The sequence below is a fragment of the Seriola aureovittata genome, chromosome 20 (assembly GCF_021018895.1).
Source record: "Seriola aureovittata isolate HTS-2021-v1 ecotype China chromosome 20, ASM2101889v1, whole genome shotgun sequence".
Taxonomy (NCBI): Eukaryota; Metazoa; Chordata; class Actinopteri; order Carangiformes; family Carangidae; genus Seriola; species Seriola aureovittata.
This window is the reverse complement of record NC_079383.1, coordinates 6,884,108-6,907,787: the sequence shown is the minus strand read 5'-3', so window position 1 is coordinate 6,907,787 and position 23,680 is coordinate 6,884,108. Positions and strand designations below refer to the sequence as shown.

At 40.4% G+C, this 23,680-nt stretch overlaps 1 protein-coding gene across 8 annotated transcripts in view; it reads right to left on the bottom strand.

The window, feature by feature from the left end:
* Positions 1–1,001: 1,001 nt before the first annotated feature.
* ntng1a (netrin g1a) overlaps positions 1,002–23,680 on the bottom strand; it is a 104,321-nt gene continuing 81,642 nt past the window's right edge. For 2 of the 8 annotated variants that reach the window (XM_056364816.1, XM_056364815.1), the window contains exons 5-8: positions 19,182–19,208; positions 11,978–12,145; positions 9,346–9,480; positions 1,002–2,737 (exon numbers count right to left, since the gene is read on the bottom strand). In XM_056364816.1, coding sequence (XP_056220791.1) covers positions 2,484–2,737; positions 9,346–9,480; positions 11,978–12,145; positions 19,182–19,208 — 584 coding nt within the window. In that variant the 3' untranslated portion in view covers positions 1,002–2,483. Of the gene's footprint in view, positions 2,738–9,345; positions 9,481–11,977; positions 12,146–13,768; positions 13,829–14,845; positions 14,891–19,181; positions 19,209–23,680 lie in introns of all 8 variants that reach the window. The other 6 variants (XM_056364820.1, XM_056364821.1, XM_056364818.1 and 3 more) reach the window with 6 other exon arrangements.

Sequence of the window (23,680 nt, the reverse complement as noted above, 5' to 3'; positions counted from 1 at the left end):
AACCAACTAAGTTTGGGGGAAAAAAAGAAAAAACTAAGGAGGAGAAAACATAAAACAAACTTTCATTTTTTTATCATTTATTGGGCCTAAAAGTTAATAAACTTGTAAAACAACAGAGGGATGGAAAATGTTTAGCCACAGTTCGGCTTGAATATTTCAGGTTATAGATGAACTGCCGAGTGTCTGACAAGACCCTCTATATAAACTTTGAACACAGTCTCTCCGGGAGACATCGATAGTTGTAAATATTTAATTCAGTGCCTCCGACAATGCAAGCCACTGAAACAAATCTTCACCAGATTGAATTCAAGATAAATAGCACGGAAATATCACCAGAGCTGATACACAGATTTTTATGCCATCATTTTGACAGTGTGGCCTTGTTGGGGGGTTTTGTTCCACTGATCATGTATTGGTTTATCCAATGTGCATGTCAGCAGCAATACAATATGTATAGACACTTCAGGTGGTTAGTGAACTTTCATCTTTCCATATTCAAAGTCATGTATCACAGGAAGACTGGTGTCGGACCCTGAAAATGGGATTTTAACACAGTGATCACTTGGTTTAATCTAATTAATAGTCCTGCAGATGAAGAATCAGTATATGTACTCTTGATTGTTTGTTACCTTATTATTACAATTAATTTTATTAGTGGAGTGAACTCAACTTATCAAAATAAAATTGTAAGTTGAAATTACTTTTAATTTAATTTGACTGGCCTGTAGTTTTATAATGATTTTCAAGAAGCTTCCTGGAAAGTGTAAATGTTATTTGGTACAAATTACAATAAGAATATCCTTGAGAGAAAAGCTGCATTTAAGCCCAAGTAGATATTCTTTCCTTATAGGTAAGTGAGAATTGACACAAAAAATGAAACCACCAAGTTAAAGTGTTACCAAAGACAAATATGTTTTACGGATACTAAATATCAATATCATCCTTTAAACATGTTAGTAGCAAACAGTACACAACCTGTGAGAAACAAATGATCCACACAGTTTAATTTTTTAACTTTTATTCACTTAAAGTCTCAAGTGTTAAAGCAAGAACAAAACATTTATAATGTCCTTTGGTGGGATTTTATTACACTTTATTAATACTGTATATGTAAACTGATATTCTTTGATGCCAGCACGTTGCCAATACAAAGGAAAATCAACTGCACAACTAAAAGAAATAATAACAAATAAAATAAGTCAATGAAAGAAAAGGAGAATGAAAGAAAACAAAACCATAAACAATTGCTTCTGCATTTGGATGTCTTAAATAGATACATTAAAGGTTGCCTTTTTTCAATCACAGTTCGGCAAAGATACAAAAGGACTATATGATTCTTTTTTTGTTTGCTCTGTCGAGAAAAAAACTTGCAAATACACTGATGGTTTTCTATGCACGTCTTGTCTGCTCAGGTGATAACTATCCTCTGACCATGATCGCAGGGAGCGTGGTGGCTCTAAGATTGAAAAGAATCAGACAGCTTTATTGGAGTATCTTTTTGGAGGAGGGGAAAAGGAGGCAAGGGAGGAGAGGGAAGGGAGGGGAGGGGAGAGGGCTTCGTACACATGTGCATCACTAACATCGGACAAAAGAATCTTTCAACCAACAAAGGTTTACAGAGTAACGTTCACGAAAGCACAGGTCAGTGGCAGGATGGCGAGGGGGCTCAGCATGGGGGGAGAGGGAGGGAGGGAGGATGAACAGGAGGGAGGATGAGATAGAGCTCGAAGGAGAGACAGAAAGCTAGAGAGGGATCGACGTGGGCAAGGTTTGTGTGTCACAAAGTGGCAGTCCGGACAGATTTCCTTCTATCCACAATGCACTGACAGCAAAGAATGCGTCCTGTCTTTGTCCTCTTTCAGTTTGTGGGTGTATTTAAGTATAATGTCGTGTTTCAGAGGCCAGTCTTTGCCTTTCAGCAGAGACAGTTTCTTTGAGATTTCTTCGGCGTCAGTCCAGCCAACATTAACTCGCAGAGGCATCCCGGGGGGATCGGTGGCCACTGTCGGCTCGTGCGATAGCTGATTGGTCGCAGCTGTTGTTGCCGTGGCAATAAGAGAGGAAGTGAATGAGTCTGTCATCTTCAGTTATCCCTCCTCAAACTGGAAGGAGCTCAAGTACCTGGTATGGCTTAGAGGGGGAGGGAGCCTTACTGCTGTTTGCTCATTTTACTCTCAATAAATAAACACTCAGTTTCTCTTTCTTTTTAATAATATCTGGCATTTTTAGAAGTATACGTTTGTTCATTTCTATATATTCTTTGAAATTAAATGAAAAGTTTTTGCACTCATTTGTCTGGCACATTCCCTTTTCATCAGCGCGAGTATCCATTGAGTCTGGCGGCGGAGAAGCTCAGTACAGTACAGTCCAGAAAGCTCATGGTTGTTCTTGTTTAATGGTTGTTGATTATTTGAAAGGTGGGATGGGCGGGTTAAGGTGGAGAGGTTGGGGAGTGTATCACTCCCACTAGGTCATGGGTCTCTTTAGAGCACAGCGGGCCTGCAGGAAGCCTCTCTCAGCAGTGCCGAGCCCAGCAGCAGCAGCAGCAGCCCGAGGGAGGACGGAGGCATCAGGGGGGACTGGCCCGAATCGGGGCCCCTGCAGCCCCCAAGCTCCGACTCGCAGCGGGGATTCTCACACATCAGGCCTGTGTAGGCTGAGGGACAGTTGCAGCGGACGTTGTTGACACACACCCCGCCATTTTGGCAGTGCAGGAGTTCGTTGTTACAGACCTGGGCTGCGGTGGGAGCAATGTAAAAACAGGAGAGAGGGGTGAGCATCAAACATGCAGGAGGGTTTTGGGTGACACTTTACTTGAAGTGTGTTGTGCATCAAAAGCATATTCTACATTGCCGTCCTAACAGGATCGGATGAAATTCAAATGATCACTGTGAGGAAATTGATCTAATGGTTTTTCTTCAAGTAAAGTGTTTCCACAGTTTATTCTTTCCTAAAGGAATAGTGAAACATCCTGGGAAATATGCTTCTTGACCTTATTCCCGAGTGTTAGGTGTTCAGAATGATACCATTCACACACCTATACAGTAAATATAAGGCTGGAGCCAGCAGCACGTTAGCTTATCATAGCATAAAGACTGGAAACAGGGTGAATAAGCTAGCCTGGCTCCAAAGGAAAGGAAACAGAATCCACCTGCTGTACCAGCTCCTCAAAAATCACTGACTAACACAATATATTTAATTTGTTTATTCCATGTACAAAAAAAGATTCAATAAGTAAGAGATGATGTGTTAGTCACTGAGTTTTTTAAACAGAGCTAGGCTAGCTGTTTCCAGTCTTTGTGCTAAGCTAAGCTAACTGTCTACTGCTTCTCGCTTCATATTTACTGTACAGATGTAAGAGTGGTCTCTGCAAAAATTGGAATCAGTTCATTTCTCAAAATGTCAAACTATTACTTTAATATTTCATTAAGCAGTGCACTGGATTTGCATAAAGTTCTGGATACACATAGTAGTAAGTAACATGTATGAAATTATTGATGTATTGATTTTTAAGACAAACACTGCAGTGCATACATCATCAATTACACCTGGTAAAATTTGAAGTAATCATGTTAGTGTTGTTAGTGTAAGTTTGTACCTAAGAGAATTTTATTTTCCCGGGGATTGTCTCATCTTTCTACAAAGGCAAATTTATTGCATCAGGATAAAGATGACATAATAAAATGAAAATTTCACACACAGTGGCTTCTAAGGGCTCTTCTGTCACACCTAGTATTCTAGTTTAAGGTGGTGACAAGTCCTCTATATTTTAAACGTCCCATAAGAATTTAATACCACTGTTTCACATTTTCATAGTGTGCAAATTCTTCCTTGTTCTTTTTTTTTAAATGTAACCTCTATAAAGTTCCACATCCTCCTCTAACAATATGACATGCAATTGAACATTATGGCACCTGACATTTAAACACGACAGATGTGATGACTTTTTTTTCAATAGAGACTAAAAATACACATTAAACACTAATGCTTTGATAGTCTGCAGTTATAACATAATTGTCTGTATCTACCAAGACCAAAAACCACTTTATAGACACATGGCAACCAGAACAACTTCAACTCATGTTTTGCATGTAAATGTGCAGCAATCATTCCGTGTGAGTAAATTACATTTTAATCATTTCCATTTCTGTAATAAAATATCATTAAAGACTAAAAAAAAAAAACTGTTATTTACTACACAGTTTCCTCAAAGCCTCAGAGGCTTTCCCCCAAACAGCACTGACTTTAGACAAACTGAACATCAGGTGAAAATTGGTGTATATTTAGAGCTGGGACACCGAGGCCACTCTATTCCCAGCGGAGGCAAGCTGTCAAGCAAGCTGGAGGCAAACAAAGCAGCACGCACAAACTAATAAACCAACAGAGACAAATAAACAGTGATAAACACAGGGGCCACTTCTGCCCATTTCAGTCCTTTATGAGAGTGGAAAACAATGTGTTGAGCAATCTATGAACTCTATGGGACATAAATATCACAATAACAAATATCAGGCCTCTCTCCTAATACTCACAATAGGATGCATGCCGTCTCCCAGGAATTGCCAAATAAGGCTCTGATGGGAGACTTGTTAAGAAACATTGACTCTCTGAATCCCATTTGTGCCACGTCTGTTTTGTTGGAAAAAAGGGAGCTGCTTTTTGGCTCAGTAAGTTTTGCTTCCGGCCACCGCTCACCAATTACCATGCACAACTAAATCCAAATAAGACGTCTGAACTCTATCTTTCTCTTTTTTTTCCCCAGCTGAAATATCAATTCCATGACCAACTCAACCACTCAGAAGAGACTCCAGTAATAATAACTCAATAAACAACCTCTTCTTTGTTAGGAAAACCTGACAAGGCAGCAGCTAAACTGGTGATAAAAACGTCTCCTCAAAGAAGACAAGAAAGAACAATCAAGTGTATTAATGAAAGAATCATGTTCTTCCCCGAGAACCTTGATATGATCCTGTAATTAGACAGGCCTTTCATCTCATCCATCTTAACCCTCCTCGCCTTTATGATAAAATGTGAACATGTTGTACATTTCTAACAATAATCAGAGTGTTTGATATTTATCAAGATACTTGAAATGATGCACAAGGTCAACCATACACAACAAGCTAGAGCACAAGAGACATGGAGGCTTTGCTGAAGCTGTGATTGTTGGGACAATAATGGCAGCTTTAACTGTGCAGCTCAAAATAAAGGTGATGTGACACAAAAAGACTCATCTGAGTTGCACTATATTTGACTTCCACCATACTCGGTACTTGATCTCTGTTTTCCAGTAAGTAGGCTAAGCCCAAATACAGTAACATTTGAATGTCTATGTGTAGATATTTTCAAAGGAAGGCATCATTTAGAAATACAAACGTTGTAATTTCTTTCTGACTCTAATAACTCGATTTGTGTTATGTTTACATAAAGATACTGAAAGTAACATTTTGTTTTAAGGTAAACCAGGCCTTTAAAGGTGAATTCTGCCTGATATTCAATACTGCATAGCAAGATGAGCTGACTTCAAAGGAAAGTTCAGGTAATGGTCGAGGCCTACAGCCCTCATCGGCTACTGAAGCACAGATATCGATTATTTAAAAAGAAGCATCAATAACAAGTTGTGTGAAAGATTCTGGGTCAATAAGATTAAAGATACTGTGGTACTTTGAACAGATGAGTGTAACAGCAGAGGGCATTATGGGTATGATCTGGTCCTTGTACTATTTGTTTGGTCCTTGTTCCATGGAAGGGCTGGCACTGAAAACAAGTGTAAAAGTGTTTTTAATACTTTAAACATGATTGTTTTTAATATGAATAAAGAATTGTGTTGGGTCAGTTGAGGTAAGAAGAATTATTCTGTGAACTCTGCACCTTTATCTCGCTTCAGTCCCTCACATTAACCATTTCTCCACATGTAAACAGAGCCACCACAGGCAGGAAATAACAAGATTTGTGGCGTTTGCTTTTGATATGAGTGATAATATTTAGAGAGGGGACCGATGAACTAGGTGTGCCTGTCTGGTGCTGTGATGTGTTTGACGAGAGATCTCAGTTTTAATTGCATTCTCCAGTCTGAATGCAGATAGAGTCTTGTCCACGCACATAAATACTGCAGTAGCAGGGAAGCAAGGGGAGGTCAGGATTGCAAAGTTTTCAAACTATTTCAGATGTGGAATAAGTAAAAGCAGAATCTTCCTGGAAAATAATTATTTCAGATTGTTTCCCGTTTTAAACTCATAGTGGAAAACATTATGTGCAGCCAGTGTGAGAATGAAACAGTAAAACAGTTGTATGTATTATCCACTTTGTGTCCATTTGTTGTTCAGGTTATTTCTCTGATTCCTGTGGAAAACTGGCTTTTTAAGTTATTGCAAGAGCTGTAGAGATTTTTATTGCTTCTAAAACATCAACAGCAATATATGGAGAAATCCATAGTAGAGGCAAACATACTCATTTCTCCACCATAGCCTCAGTAGACCAGAATACGCTGGCTTTTATCTTTGCAGACTGTACAGCATCACACCTAGTGCACCAGGACCAAATATAACACCACACTGTTCTTCACACTAGCACACTAACTGAAATAAAAGTGATTAAAGAAAGTGGGTACACCAAGAGGGTAAATTACATTTTTAGTACACCCAAAATTGGATTTTTAAATCCTGCACATTTCCTGGTGTTCAGAATAAAAGTCTGAGCCATGCTGACTTGCAGGTTTTGAAGACAAACAAATACTTTGCACAATGTTTGATGTTTTTAATCACTGCTCCATAGATAATCTGACAAATCAAAACTACTAATCCATTATGTTATGTCTCTTACTGTATGCCACTCTTTTATTCCACTTTCTTTTTTACTTTACTTGTTACTTGGAAACATTTAATTACTGCTGTTTTACAGGTCAGCATTCCCAGTATGTGGTAAAGCCTCAGGGTTTGTGTATGCACTCATGACAAGGTGACGTGGGATGTGAGCCTCGACGAGCTATGTCTTCACGCAGGCCTTTTGTGTAGAGATAGATGCACATATTGACAGTGTGTATTCACACTATACACGCTGAATATATTTGTTGAAGAACAGTGCATTTTAATGAACATCCATCTGCATCAGGAACGATGAAAATAAACTGTTTATTCATTTTACACTGAATTTAAATTATAATGCACTGAGTTTAAAGCAATTTAATTTATACAGTAACAAAATCCAAATAAATACTGTATAGTTACAATACTGGTATTAATCCTAAAAATGTGGTGTCAAGCTACTGAAAACTAATATTGTATTCCATTTTCAGGTTAGTGCAGGTGTTGCACAGCTTTCAGATGAACAACCACATTAAAAGTGCATATTGATGTTAGATGATTTTATATTTCATCGAGATGATCACATTGATGTTGTATTTACTTATTTACTCTTTGATGAAGCCCTTCTCTCATCTACAACAGCCCCATAGACCAAACACAGTACAATTTGTGCATTGCCTTTTAATTGATTGGATTCTCATGTCTACTGTTGAATACAAGAGACAAAATGCAGCTCCTGCAATTTGGACTCTGACTGACCAAATCAAAACCTGGCATTCACCAATTTAGATTCATACCTGTATACAGATTATACTGTATATAATTTGCAGCTTTGAAATGTGCTACACATGAAGACAGCATATTAAGCCCTGTCTAGATTCTTAACCTTTAAAGCCTGTGCACAATGAGGTTCTATCTAAAATGGCTTTGCACTTTTTCTTAATTGATTTATTTTAAGCTGGTGTTATGGTGGACATTGTCCATGTTTGTCCAGTCATCTTAGGAAATATGCACCAAACAACAAAACAAATTAATTTGAATTTAGTTTCATTGTAGTCTGATTTTTTTTTTACCTCGGAGAAATCCTCTGGTTAATTATAGTGGCCCTTCCTTTTTTCAGTAAGCATACAATAAACTGCTGCAGGTTTAACTCATTCAGATAATACCATCCATTGTGGCAATGGCCACGTGATTCTTCTTCTTTACATTCGTCCTGCTAAACTAATTTTCCTTCAACAGAAGCTTTCTCTTTTTTATTTTGAATAATTCATCACAAAAAATTTTGCCATGATCTATCTTTTCTCAAGGTTTATGTTTTGCAGTTATTAGTGTTTTCATATGAAGAATCTCATTCAGAGACTTGACGTGATTGAAAATATTCTCACATCAACAAGAGGAAACAGCGGAGGAGGAAAAAGAGGCCTCCACTAGAGATGAATCCCTCAACATGATGCCACTTTATAGTGTTGAGGTGCTTAATTTAGGACACCTTTGTTAGCCAGGACAAAGATTAATGTTGAGCTACAGGAGGCAGGCAAATAGATGTCACCACCTTGTGGAAAATATCTATAAATCTAAATCACAGTCATCATCACAGTCACCAACAGTGACGCAAAGGTGAGTCATGTTTGCTCAAATGCAAATTGGCAGTGATTATCAGCTGGTCAGACAATAATTAGTGAAAATCTTTCAAACCAGCACAACACTAGTCAGAGAGCTCCAGTTTGTACCTAAACTGCTTGTGCATTAGTCAGAAAATATAAAGAATAACCAGTGTTTGCAATGGTGGTTTTATATATTCAAAGTTCAAGGAGTTCTTTCTTCAACTTGTCAAAGAGAAGTAAACACCTCATCATGAGGTGTGCACTTTAATTTCTCTACCTCCTGGAGGTTTGTCACTGAAGTTTGCCTTGAAGAAAACGTTGAAAAATTGGTGACATTTGAAAAAAAAAAAAAAAAAAAGACTTCACCGGGCATGCATTTCAAAATGACCGGGGGAAAAATAAAAGGTAGACAGTAATAAATGGGCTGAAACTCAAAATGACCTGCATTCCCCTTTAAAAATATTGGATGACATTGTCCTGTTGTGGACAAGCAAGGGGGCGATGGCTACTCAAACAGATCACAGGCAGCCTGTCCACTGGTCAATATTGACTCAGCTGTTATGTTGTTGATGTGCGACATGCCTGGATAACTGAGTTACTGAGCTGCATGCATCCGGCCATGCCATTGCTTTTTCTCTATTTGGCCCATATACAGCACCTGCTGATATTACATAGTTAACGCAGCTGCAGCAAGTGTGAAATGCAGGTTCAGTTAGTGAATCCAATGATTTAGTACATTGGCTTATGTCATGTTGTGGGTTATGTCTGTATTTGTCAAAACAGGTGGGCAGTCCTGCATATGTGCAGCACACACACTTCCAGCCAAAGCTCAGGAATCACACAAAGAGAAAAGAAATGAGAGAGAGAGAGCAGAGAGAGACAGAGCTGACGGGGAGGACAGTCAGGAGCTGCACAGGGAGGGTGGTGGTTCTACTTACATTTGCAGCCATCGTCCCAAAAATAGTCGGGTAGACACTCCTGACACTTGGGCCCTGTAGTGCCCTCCTTACATATACAAAATCCTGTGCCATTACAGCGATCACTGACTGAGCCAAAGGGATTACAATTACACTCTGGAAAAACAAGACACACACATACACACACAGGCTGGAAACAGGGTGGTGCTTTGACTTCTTGCCACATATTTTCACAGCGTGGACCACAGTCCTCGAGCTCGACTAGAAGCTCAACAAGACATTTTGTTATTTTTAACTGGTAAAAAAACGTGAAAAGATTTAAAGACTCATACAGAAAAAATGCTACCATTTCAACTGTAATGGAGACAGAATGAGAAAAGAATGAAATTGATTCTAGATGCATGAACTCATTGTAAATTACATTAAAGCATATTTGTAATTATTATAAAACATATTTTACTGTTACATAGGTAAACAACATGCAATGAGCAAATATGCAAAGCATTAACATTAGCTTTGATTTACAATGGATATAATGGGCAAATCTGCACATGCTCTTCTAAAATCTGATTCATTCATATAGAGAAAGAGAGAGAGATGAAAAGAAGAGACAGGAAATGTTATCAGCACATATTGGATGGATAATGGCAAATGAAACAAAGACAAAGAGTGAATGTGAAGGTTTTAGAGGAATGAGAGTGCAATACATTGAAATGGGCATTGTTGTAATATGTTCTTTAATTCTCTAATTTTAAAATGGATGTACATACTTCATGTTATCCCTCTTAGTTCAATTTGTGTCTATAAATTTGATATAACCTTCAAATGCCTTTTACAGTTAAAAGAAGAGAAGGGTCCTTAGCTGTGATTAGTACAGAATATCTTTTAAAAAACCTACTAAAAAAAAAAACAACCTGTCAAGTCTCTAGTGTCCTACACTCAACCGACCTTCCAGCTTTCCACAGCGGCTGGAGCACTCTGCAGTCAAAGTGACACCTATTTTGACAGTCCCTGACCATCACATTGCACCTTCTGTGGCAGTTCTGGCTGCACGTGGCTGCACCCGAGTGACATTCGGGGGTCAGGCAAGAGGAGAGAGGAGACGGCAAGTGACAAACGGAGGGGTCAGTGAGAGAGAGGCAGGGTGACGGCGAGTTTGGCACGAGGTAACGCCTCGGTGACTCTTAACGCCTTGTGACGGGTTTCAGCTGCTACTCCTGAGGCCGTTTCATGTATATGACATATGCACTTCGTGGCACCTCTGACTGGCAGTGTGACTTCCCTGCGACATTTCTCTCAGAACTCTTGTTGCCTGTCAAACCCCCCAACCCCACAACTCACAAATGCACCTGGCACTGAGTGCTGTGAACTCACACTCCACATGCCAGCTAAAGAATCCAACAGGGAACCAAACTATTGCCTTGGGATCTATGTGAAATGCAATTTTCTCACCTTTTTTACACATAAGAAAAACAGAACATGCAGCGTATGAGTGCCTGCATAAAGGTCATGGACAAAGTAACAGAAACACCAGCTGACAATGGCCTTCAATGGACTTCTAGCTGACATCACAACCAGTACAAGCAATTCAAATTCATTGAATTGCTTGCACTGAATATCAATAAATAGTCTGTAATTTATATGTCAGTCTTTAGAGAAGCATAAGGTCACACGCTTAAGAGTAAAAGTATATACAGTTACTTTAAGGAGGACATTTTTGGAAGTATTAGTATTTAATATATAACACTAATACTTCTAAAACAGCTACCCTGTCTCTGTCCAACTTTTACTATTCAGTTCTGGTTAAACATAGGAGATGTAATGTGTTCATTTGTACGTTTTATAGGTGCTGGTTGGTAGATTTGTTTCCTTTGGGCAGAGACAGGGTAGCTGTGTCCCCCTGATTCCAGTCTTTATGCTAAGCTAAGCTAATGAGTTGTAGCATCATATTTACCGGACAGACATGAGAGTGGTATCGATCTTCTCATCTAACACTCAGCAAAAAAGTGAGTTAAGTGAATTTAACTAAATGTCCAGCCACAGCCAGATAAAGATGCACTTCAAAATTAGCTGTTCTGTCTATAAATTATTAGCACATTTTTTTAAATGCTGGGATTAATATATTCCTGTTTCATTAAGGTGTTTCCATTAGTTTGTGCTCATTCTATATTATTCGATATCAATCTACAAATCAGATAATTCTAGCTCTAAATCAAGCTTTGTTCACTTTGTGCCCCTGAAATACAACCTAGCAGCTAACATAACATTCTATTTCAGTAAATACAACCTAATTATGATATTTGACATCAACCGCAAATCAGTCCGCAGATACTAATACCATACCTGAAATTAAGACAAGAAATCACTTGCTGTGTGTCTGACTGAAACTGAGTGACTGGTGTCCTCCATAGAACACTCATTCTGATGGGGGAAGTTAATGAGTGACACCATTGTGCTTAAGCAGAAGAAGCAAAAGAGGAAGATGTGGACTCCACTAAAAGACATGGAGGCAGGAGGATGCACAGATGATGAAGCTGTGGGGTATGAAATGGGATACTTTCTCTGGTGACAAGTCAAAGACAGGAAGTGAGGCAGGGACAGAGATTGTGTGAAAGCAGTGTGGCAGTGAAAGGGGGCCAGGAGGGGGACTAACCTATGCACACATTTTCATCATCCAGTTCTGCCGAGGCATTGCGGTAGTAGCCCAGCTTGCATAGCTGGCAGTGCTGGCCCCTAGTGTTGTGCTTACAGCTCACGCAAATGACGGTGTTTAGCAGCTCGATGTAGCTGCATCGGTTGGAGTGGCCAAAGCATTCACAGTCTTGCAAAGAGAGAGGAAGTGTAAAGAGAGGAGAACAGAGAAAGAGAGAAAAAGAAAGAGAGAGACGCGGTGGTAGCGTAGAAACTGTTGCTGCGAGTGCTACGGCGGTGGGGTTAGCAAGAACTTGAGCGAGGCGCCATGGCATGCGAGGTTAAAAATGAGGACTGTGTTATGAGGGAGGAGAGGGAGATGTCTGGGAAGTGATGACAGGGGAGGGTAACTTCATGATTAGTCTGGCATTGGCACAGCCAGAGTTAGAAAAAGACATCACATAATAAAGCACAGCATTAGTAGGACTCGGAGAGGTCACATCACTTCAAGCACACCATAACACGAGGTGAGGAAGGCTCCGAAATGATAGCACAGAGACACGGTCACATCTTAACCACCACACAGCGTAAGACAAGTCAAACCATGAATGAAATGGATCTTTCAACCCAGGGATTGGCGTGGTGGATTTCTTGATGTTGTTGTGTAACTGAGCTCTTGAATGTTGTGGTTTATCTGGTTCGAAGAGACGAGAAAGGGAATGAGATGAAACTTTTAATGCCGCTTCATGTCACAAACCCATGTAATGAAATGCCTGATAAATTTCAAGTCCAAACCCATAACTCATCAAACAAATATGACTAAAGCAGCTATGGAGTTGTTTTTAAACCTTGTTGGAGCTGAACTTCTTCAGACAGTGGTCAGTAAGGCAAGTGAGCGTATGGTGAGTTGCAGTTGGAAGACTGTGTCATTGCCTGTTATGCAGTGTTATGTCATGCTAAATTTGTATTATAGAGGTGTAGCTGGTCTGAAAAACCTCATGCTGCAGTCTCTGATAGTCACTGGCAGCCCTGCTCTAAGGGGTGCAGGATGGGAGGGGGCAGCCCCAGCTCAGCTCTCTCTGAGTGAGGATCAGTCTGCCATGCTGAGTGACCACTGACACGATGTGTCACAGTGCAGACAGATGTGACCCTTAAGCCTCACTGGTAGCCGCTTGGACAGAAAGCCCACTCACGGATCCAGAATAGTAGGGTTGGCGGATGGGGCTTTCGTCCAAGGGATTGTGGTTATTAAGGATCTGTATTGAGGTCAGGTCTCTCTGTCCGGCCACTAACAGCCTGACAAGGCTTGGAAATGAAGGAGCAGCAAGTCTAGTCCACTGTACCTTTCACCTAAAGCAGAAAGTCTTGCCCAAGTGTAAGCTATCTACATTAGATACCTCACTCTCACAGACATACTCTCACAAGACAAATAATCTCTCCTTTCCAGAAATAGGCTAAGGTCATAAATCATGCACGCATGGGGAATAAAAAGTCTTGAGTCTTGGAAACACATTCCCCAAAAATAGTTGAGCCTCAAACACCCACTTTATTTGCACTGAAAAAGATATGATTCCAAGGGACATTTATAGTGTTTAGAAATGATTCCATAGACGAATGGATCCTCAGTGTGCGCTTTACAGTGAGAACCATCAGTCCAGTGCTGACTGGAGATATGGATACTGAGTGCTCTTGCATTGGGTTAGTGTTGCAGGGTTATGGGGCTTACAGTTAAACAGACACATCAGTTCATACATTGAGAAGGCTCGGGGGTCATCTGGGGGGCAATGTATTCAATGAATTCCAGAGCTCCTACCTCGCTTGCTGTTTGCAACGTGGACAGAAGGGGCAGTGGACAATGCAACTTGAGGAGCTACTAGACAAATTAAAAGAAGAAACAAACAACAACAAAAAAAAAAAAAAAAAAACATGATATTGCAATTAAAAACAAAACATGTCTCTCATGTCAGAGAATTAGGAATAATGAGCATCACGTTTAATAATAAATGTTACTGTAAAAAAAAGAAACATACGCAATAATGATGAATGATGGCACTGGGAAATAAGGAGTGACATTGCCAAGTGAAGTTGGCTGCATGAAGCAGCATCTGTTACAAATGCCTTAGATGCCGAACAATTCAAATATTATGGTTCCTCTTTTATGCTTCATTTCATTAACGAGTGCTTTATATAATTCAAAAGCCACTGCGTGTTTCCCCAGACAGAAACTGTCCCCTGACAAACTGCTCGCCACCTCGGTGGAGGCCAGCCAAGAATTTTCACCATATAAATTTGTGCACGGGAGCGTTGGTAAGGAAACTGGCTCACAGTGAACACATCAATCCCTCGATTCCTTTCCGGTCATAAAACAAACAGTGGGAAAAAGAAATAATAGGCTCAGCCTCTGCCATTGCACTGGGTGACATAAGCCCCTGACACATACACTGTGTGCACTTGGCTGCAGTCATGGAAACACGGAGCCGAGTGGTTGTGAGCTAGGTGTTTGTGAGGTGGCTGCACATCACAACTGCAAGATGGATTAAGCTAACCTAACATCAATCTGCATAAAACCACCGTGAAACCTCCTGCTTTCTTCCTGATGTGCTCAGATGGGTCTGAGAATCTCTTCACTTATTTAAAATCAAGTGTGTATGCATAAATGTACAGTGCACATTGAATGTTTGAGAAGATAATGCGCAGCACTGCAGCATGTGGCAACATGAGTGCCTCATGAATACACAAGCCTCCGCTGAAGGAGCCAGAGCCCTTTATCATGAGCAAGACAAGCAGGTTTGTCAGGAAAATAACCAAGACCGGAAAAGGGGGAAGATGCTACCCACAAATACTCTTGAATCTGTGAAAAAACAGTTGTTGCATAATCTTAGATGCCTACCTTCTTTTCGGTTAGCGACACCTAGGGATGACACATTCGGCCGAACTGCGTGCAATTGAGAGAAACCAGGAGTTATTCATGTGCACTTGTGTGATGCACTTTACAGATAGTCTAGAGGGGGGGTCTACGTGGTGGTAGTGGAAACACACAACTAGAGACACGAACATGTCCAGCATGATTCAAATCAGTAAATCAGGAAACAGCAAATACAATGGGGCAGGGCTGACATGGACGAGCAAAGAGAATGCATCCAAAGACCCATTAAAAGGACATTGGAGAGACGTTGTATGTAATTTGTGTGACTTCCATGACCTCGTTGTGTATGTGTTTGTTTATGGCAATGACAATGATGAGTGAAAAACTGAAGAAAAAAAGATAAAACCCTCTTAAACTTAGTATTTAAGTCATGACTTATGCAAGCGAGTCTAAACTATGTATAGCAAATTAAGTCGTTAGGGGGCATTTTGTTTAATTCATCACATCGACTATATAATCAATATCTAATTACAGTGTATTTCTGGTGGAGGAATAACAATGAATAAATAATGGCAGGTGTTGGGACTTGGAATGACGGACTGCTGTGGGTAGCATAACCTCATAATTACATACAAGTTGGTATTTCCGTGTCAGGGAAATACTTTGTGGTTGGAAATGGAGAGGACTCAAGCAAAGGGAGGAATACGGATACGTTTCCTTATTGTGCCCCTTCATCTCTTCACTTGATCTTTCTGTCCTTTTTGCTATTGACTCCATGAATCATGCAATCTTGGGTAATTAACGTCCAGTGGTGTCTTGGCAAGAAGCCTATTACCCTGAATTTGACTGCCGTTAACAACGGCTGAATGATAATAGAAATGGAAGAATTCTTTCAAACCTTTTTTTTTGTTACTGCATTGGAATTGAATAACATATTAGCTTTGAGCTTAGCATGTCTACACACTGTGCCTATCATTTTAAACCCACCTAACATTGCCAGTCATTGATTTGAAAACTGTTTTAACAAAAGACATAATATGCAGTGTCTCCTGTCTCATCCTTTTCTTTCATTTTTTATTTCCCTTAAAAAAAAAATTGTGCCACACTTGATCCTGCTTGAGGATGTGCAGTGGGTTAAAGTCACCTGAGTCACTTGATGAGAGGCTCTTTGAAAATGACAGATTGACAAATAAAGAGCCTAAGAAAAAGGCTCACTTCTCACACTCACAGCTTATCGCTTCAAATTTGTGAAACATTTTGTTTTGTTTGTTTTTTTATCTGCATGTCGATCGTCTTTTTGTTTCTCCGTTAAGCAATTTGTTTACTCAAAAACAAAACTGACTTGTGAGGACAATGACAATCTGTGAAAACCACACAATGTAGGTGTTATCTGATAAAAACACACAAACAAACTGTACTCTCTGGATCTATAAAGTCTAATTGGTAAAGTAAGTTATTTTTTTAATTATTCCATGTTAGCAATTGATTGGACGTAATACACATCTGGGTTCCATTAATTATTTTGTTATGGGGAATATTCAGGTACGGCGAGCTAAATGAGTGGTGACGGATTTTAATCAATGCCATACGCATAATGAAATGCAATCTTGCAGAGCCAGAATTGTTTTTTTAAAATATTAATTTCACTTTAATGGTCCACATTAGGCAATTCTGCCTGGCTTAATAAACTTGAAATAGAATTGAGAAAAGTCAATAAGGAATTCAATTACCTTCAAACAACAACATGAAATGTGCAGTGCTTTCTTTTTTGCTCACAATAGCTTGGATTCTTGTCCGTTTAACAAGATCAAGGACATCCTAACCTTTGTTTTGTCCGCATTATTCTTACTTTTTTAGTAACACAGACATAAACTTGGTTTCGGCCTCATCCTCTTCAGTGAGTCTTAAAAAACAGTCAGTGTTTAGTTTTTAGTGTGAGAGGCTGCTGTGACAAGACAGCCACTCGTGAGAACTCTAAATCCCTGTGGGCCAATCTGGATGAGAAGTGAAGACTTTGGTTTGTCAGAGTGTCCTTTCTACATCGCCCACCTCCCCCACCCAATACACACACACTCACGCACACAACCACACACTTATCAGCATGCACACTCTCCCCGCAAAGGATTTGAGGACAGCCGTTGGACATGGTCTGGCCTGGCATTTGGATGGGACGAAGAGGGCTGATGTGAATATGTATGCATGTATATACAGCATGAATGAAGAGCATGCACACACACATTAAGCTCTAGGCAGGCCATGCATGGGCTAGAAGTATGATTTCTATGGTGTGAGGAGTTGGTGGAGGAGGCAAGCAGTGGGAGATTAGCAGGGGGAGGAGGGTGATGGTTTTGTCTTCTTGGCCACATGTCCATTTCTGATTCATGACATAGCATCAGACTTTACAACCAGTGTTCACTTCCTGTGTAAGCCACCACTCTAAAGCCTGATTAAAAACCACCGGGGAACAATCTGTTTCCACCCTACTCCTCATAGCACGTTTTGGGAAACTTGCCCAGCAGTCATCTTAGCCCTTAAATGATGAAAACAAGACAAGTGTGCATGTGATTTGCATGTGTCCTTTGGTAAAACTTGACAAGGGCAACACCTGAGAATAAACTGGATGCTGGGTGAAAGTAAGCCACTGGCATTATTTTTGAAAATATGAAAATCAGCGCACATAACAGAGCTTAAAAATAGTTTGGCATTTTGGGAAATATACTTCTTGCTTTTTTTATTTTATTTTTTTGCTGAGAATGACCTGACAGGATCGATACCAGCAGTTTACTCTGTCAAATATGAAGCTGAAACCAGGAGATAAACATTTAAAACAGAGGGTAGCAGATAGTTTGTCTCTTTTTACACTTTGGTTCTTGCTCAGATTTAATAAACAAGATATAATGTGTTAATAAATGGGCTTTAGACATGCTGGCAGAAATAGTTATTTTCACTTCTATGGACAGAGCCAAGCTGACTGTTTCCCACTGCTGTGGCTCAGGAAGTAGGGTTGTCCACTAATCAGAAGGTCAGAGGTTCAATCCCCGGCTCCTCTGGTCCGCATGTCAGAGTGTCCTTCGGCAAGGTAATGAACCCTAAACTGCCCCTGATGGCTGTCTCATCAGTGTATGAGTGTCTGTACGGGTGTGATGTATGAATGTGTGAGTGAATGGGTGAATGTGACAAGTATTTAATTTGTTGTTAAGATTAGAAAAGCAGTATATAAATGCACTTAATTTGCTTTAAGTCTTTATACTAAGCTAAGGTAACAGTATCCTGGTTCAGCTTCATCTTTAACAGACAGATATGAGAGTGGTATCAGTCCGCTCCTCTCAGCAAGATATTGTATTTCTCAAAATACTGAACTATGTATTTAAGCTAAATGGTAATTAATTTGAAATTCTATGGATTTGGAAATGTTGTGTTTAGGTGATTGGTGAAACTTACACAAACTATGACATGAAGGGAAATTGATTTCATAATGTATATTTAAATGATATGTCTAAATCTACAGACAGTTTCATTATATCCACAAACAACAGCTTACTACTAAACGTTGGCCAGTGGATTAAAGTGTTAGCATGGAGCACCAGAGACAACAACTGCAACAACACATGGCTTTGGTGTTTATCATCACTTAACAGGTACGTTTATCACTGGGCAAGTTTAAACTTGCATGTCTCTTTAACCAGCCTGTCTATGTTTGGATTGGGAGGGGGCATTTTGCTGATCATTGTGGTGCCCCAGGAACAGAGGAGACTCTGTAAGAACAGGGCAATGAGAGAAATGATTTAGGAGAATTGAGCCAGGCTGTGAATGCACTTTGACTTGTTCAATACAGCCCTATGGTTCCTGCATCACACAGGCTTCCAGGCAGCGGTAACTTGACTCAAGGCACCTCTCTTCTTCCCCCTCCTCCTGAGGGGCTACTGGTTGACGAAGATAATACCAGCCGAGGCGCTTGCGGCTTATATTAAAATGACCTCCTGTGACATTATACTGGCAGAGAGGTCTTGGCAGTTTAATAAAGTCTAGATGCCATTTATTTATAATGCATAGGAGAGAGGGGAAAAAAAAACAAATGACATTCAGCATGCAGAGCCAGGCAAGTGTTATCTGGTTGAGTTGAATCTGGATAAAGTAAATTAATATGCCCACATCATGAAAATATAACCCCCAGCTACTCCACCCCGCCCCACCTCCCAAAAAAAGGTTCATCAACAACTGTTGAGCAATCCTTCGCAGGAAGATTGAAATCAGAAATGAACACTTGGCATCAAGTTCAGGGGATGTATGGTGAACAGTGGCACAATAGGCAAAGCAAAGCATCAAGCATTCATATAGTTCTTTGTAACAGTTTACTTACTAACTGGACCAATGTTATTAGGAACACCTGCAAGAGAGGAAGAGAAAGAACAACTTAAATCAAGGCATATGACTGAGTTTAAGGCAACAGCTGCAGCATTTCTCCTTGAGAAGGGAAGTATACTGTCAGTCCTGATTCATCACGATGAGCTGGCTACACATGACATTTAGTCTGAGTGCTAGTGCTGGTGTTCACTGTGATTTGAAAGTGCTGTCTGCTGCATGTTTAGCTTCACACTTGTTTGGTTTCTTCTGGTTTCCTCCATTATTTCTGCTTTGATGTCCCTGCTGTTAGTAGTGCCAGAAAAGGTCACTGCTGCCTGCTCCCGCAGCAAAGGGTACAAAATGTCCAAACGTCACTGAAAAACTAATTCTGGGCTCACAACAGGCTCACTGACAGTCAGCGAAGGTGATATTTGAGTTATTTTAAAGTTTAAAAGTTGTATACTGCTTTAAAATGCTTCTCGGCACATCAGCCTTTAAAATGTGTTGCCAAAGACATAAGGCAGAATTCTCATGCACACACACACGCTCACACAACATATCAAATGGCATCATAGATGGCAAACTCTGCCTCTGACGCCAGAGGACATGTTTTATCCCACTGCCTGCCTGTCTGTCCCTCCATCAAGCAATCCCTCGTGCCAAACAGCCACTGAGCAGATAATACAGTCTGTCTCATCCCCATGGTGACCAGATCTCTCCCACACCAGGACACTGGCTTGCTGTTTGAGAAGATGGTGGAGAGGGAGACATTCACAGACTTCTTGCACCAATCACTTCACCATCTGATCCAACCACCAACATCTTGGTTTGGATATTAATTAGTTGTGTAAATATGGCTGTCACACTCGTTCACATCTGCGGCGACTTCACACATTATCAAGCTCAGACAATGTTAGAAAGCTCTTTGCCATTTTCTCTGTTTGAAATCTGTGTTCTTCAAAGGCACGTGAACACGTTTTTTTGATCAGTGTTTGTTTTCAGAGGAATTTGCTTCCAGGACATAGAAGCCAGTTCCACTTTTTCTAATCATCCGTTTGAACAGAGGCGCTCCCATTCACTCTACCTCCTGCCCTCAATAAGGCAGTCTGCCCACAAAAACAAACAACCCCCTCACCATGGGAGGGGAAGCATGCTGGGCAACAGGAGAAAAGCACCCACATAAACTGGAGAAGAAATTAAATAAAAGGAGCTCTCTCTTCCCCTCTCGCTCACATCTCTCTCGTCTTCCGCTCACCACCAACTTACGGCGGTGGAAGCTGAGGAGGCAAGCAGGCATCTGTGCAGGATTTTTGGTGGGGCCCTTTCATCTAATGGAGCCATCATGAAATATCTCCAAGTTCTCAGGGGAAACATGAGGATATCCTGAGTGTTTGTGTGTGTGTGTGTGTGTGTGTGTGTGTTTGTGTATGTGGACTTTGATCAAACTCCTGTCATTCAATCACTCTTCCTCTGATCTCCTGCCTGCCAGCTGTGTTTAGGAGCCAAATCTGTGACCTGTCTAAGAGCTGTGAAGTACAGGAGGCTGTGCTGACACACGGAGGCAGAGCGTAATGGATGTCAAACCTCAAGGGGGTGAGCAGATGCTAACCAGGAGACAGGAAGGACAAGGACAAGGGCAATCTGAATCACAATCGCCTTAATCACCAAGTACAGTCTGATTTGGCAACATTGGTGTCACAATACTGATACAATAGTACAGTGAATGCTCTATCTAACTTAGTTCACATACATAATGACCAGAGTGGGACAGTTATGTGTTATTGAATAACACCACTGTTTGTTTTATTGCAGCTACCTGTAGCCTCTCTTTTATTTGACCAAATATCGCTAATTAAGTTAATTAATTAATTAATTTAAAATTTAATTAATTTATTGATTTTCAGAATCTCATTATTTTAATTAATTTTACTTAAAGCCAACATTGTTTAAATATTAATATACTTTCTATACTAAAATCCCTAATCATGTGTGCCTCTTTGAGATCTGATAAAATGTCTAATTTATTTGTCTAATCATAGTTTAGTGTTTGTAATTTGCCCCAAAAGCTGTGCATGACCATAGTATGAGTTTGGGAGGTTCTTTTAACCTTTCTAAAAGAGCAAACGTGTAATTACTGGATTAAAATGTTTGCTCAAATGTAATCATTACTACTCACAGCAGTAACCAAGTGGTAATGTTACCTCCATGGCAAGTGGGCGCATAATTCACTAACATAACTACATTTATTTATGGAGGTTACGTTAAAAAAACCTTGTTCATAACTAGAATGGTGTAAGAGTTTAGGGTCAAGTTAGCTGCTCTGACTTTGGTCTGACACTGCAGCAATCCCAGCCAACAAAACCTGAGTCAATGCTGGCTTTGCCAAACACAATGTAAGTTATTCCATAAATATAAATTCTTTAGTAATGTTTAAAAACATACTGGGTTAAACAGGGTTATGTTTCCTTTTTCCTTATCATACCTGGATCTAGTTATCACCATTTCTACCTTAAAATTAGTCAATCTGCATGATTATAGCAGATATGGACACCATTATCATCTACTTTCACCTGTATTACAAACTCTATTCATGCATACACTGCTGAGCCAAACATACATTTACAAAGGTCCTCCAGTAATTCACGAAGTTGAAAATGTTAGACTGAAAGTGTTTTAGCTCTGTAACTGAACTGCAAAAAAAAAAAGCAGTAATGCAGTGCTAAAAAGGGCCCGGTTAAGTAGCTGACAGAGCAATAATACACAGGCACTATCTACATCTAGTCTGGAAGATTAGCAAGGGACCCGCAACATTAACTGGATAGGGATATAAATATAAAACCAGAGGGAGGGAGAGGTGACTTGCTTCTGTTATTATGGTGCAGACTTCTGTACTGTGAACTGTAAGTTTGAACAGAGAAAAAATTCTTCATATTGTGATGAAAAATGTTCAAACAGGGTTGCACTGTATGTGACTCTTGTTTGCCCTCAGCAAAATATCAGAGACCTCAGCCGTACTGTTGTACTAGAGGGGTGTGTTGAACCCGTCACACATCAATAAGATGATGCTTGTAACAATGTTATGAAGAATATCTCGTAATTACACATTGTAAAATAGTTGTTGCACTTGTATTCAATGCACTGTGGTATGTTGTCCCTTCCTTTCCTGATGTAAATGTACTTGTAATATCAATCATGCTTTATACAAACAAATTAAGTGTTAATCAAAGTGACTGCTCATTTGACAAATTACACTTTGTCACTCTGTTGAGTTCGGGGCCAAATAACCTTATCTTCCGGGTCATGATCTGGAACACCAATGGCCTGTCAGGATAATTATTTGCTGCTTTATGAACAACCTGTGGGGTTCGAGCAGATGTCCAGGATCCCATGTCGGGTCATTCGATTAATTTTCAATCACCGTCATTTCCAATCCCCTTCACCTGCCTGGCCCCACCATTACAAGGCACGGCTGCGATCTAATTCTGTCCTATCACACAGGAAGAACATTAGGAGCCGCTTATGTTGACGGTGTGCTCCATTGATTTTTATGAGCTGTGCAGGGATCATGCGAGCTGCTGAGTGGTGAACATGATCTCAGAAGGGGTGTGTGATTCACTGAACATGATCTGTGTGCATGTGGGGTCAGCACATGTGACACACACACACACACACACACACACACACATGCACGTGGGCATTAAAATACAGTAGAGAGCCAGAGTCATGAGGGGCATCAATGGAGTTACAATAAATGTCACTTCACAGAGCAGCGTTTTTCAAATCCTACTACTTGATGCTCATACTTCACTGGTTCAGTTCCAGTTATGCCGTCAACCATCCAGGATCACTGTAAATGGATTATTAGACACCCTTAATGAAATGTTCTCCCGTGGTTCTATGGGCTTTAACTATTTGGCATACATCCCATTTCCTCTTTGAACAAACTCATCTGTCATTTATTCACCCTCAGTGTTTCCACACATGTACAGAAGGAAAGGACAAATGTGCCATATGGTTCCTAGATTCTACTGTCAAGAGCACGTTCAGTTGCTGGTGTGGAAGTCAGATTGTGTGTCTTTTTTTGTGTGTGTGAGAGAGATGGGGAGATGCGGGCGTCATTACATTGTTTCTGTCAGTATCCATTCTGCGCTGACCTTCGATATGTCTCACCTGTTTGCCTTGGCGCTACCTGGGCTACTCTGGAAAGGGGCTTATCTGCTGAATTTCCACAGCAAGCAAAGTTGGTAATTACTTTCCTGGCTGCCATCATTTTATAGCAATCCATCATCATCTGGAGCTCTTTGGCTATATAGAGCCCGGTGATGGTGACAGGCATTGCTAACTGGTTAGCAGCAGAAAGGCTGCCAAAACCAAGCACACGGCATGCAACTTGATTGAATTCCTCAGGAGTAAAATTACGGCTTGCCTTGCCAGAGTCGTTCGTTCGCTCTTAATGTGTAGATCTGAATTGAAGGTGGCAAGTCTTAAAGTGCCCAGGAGCAAGTTGGAAGGAGC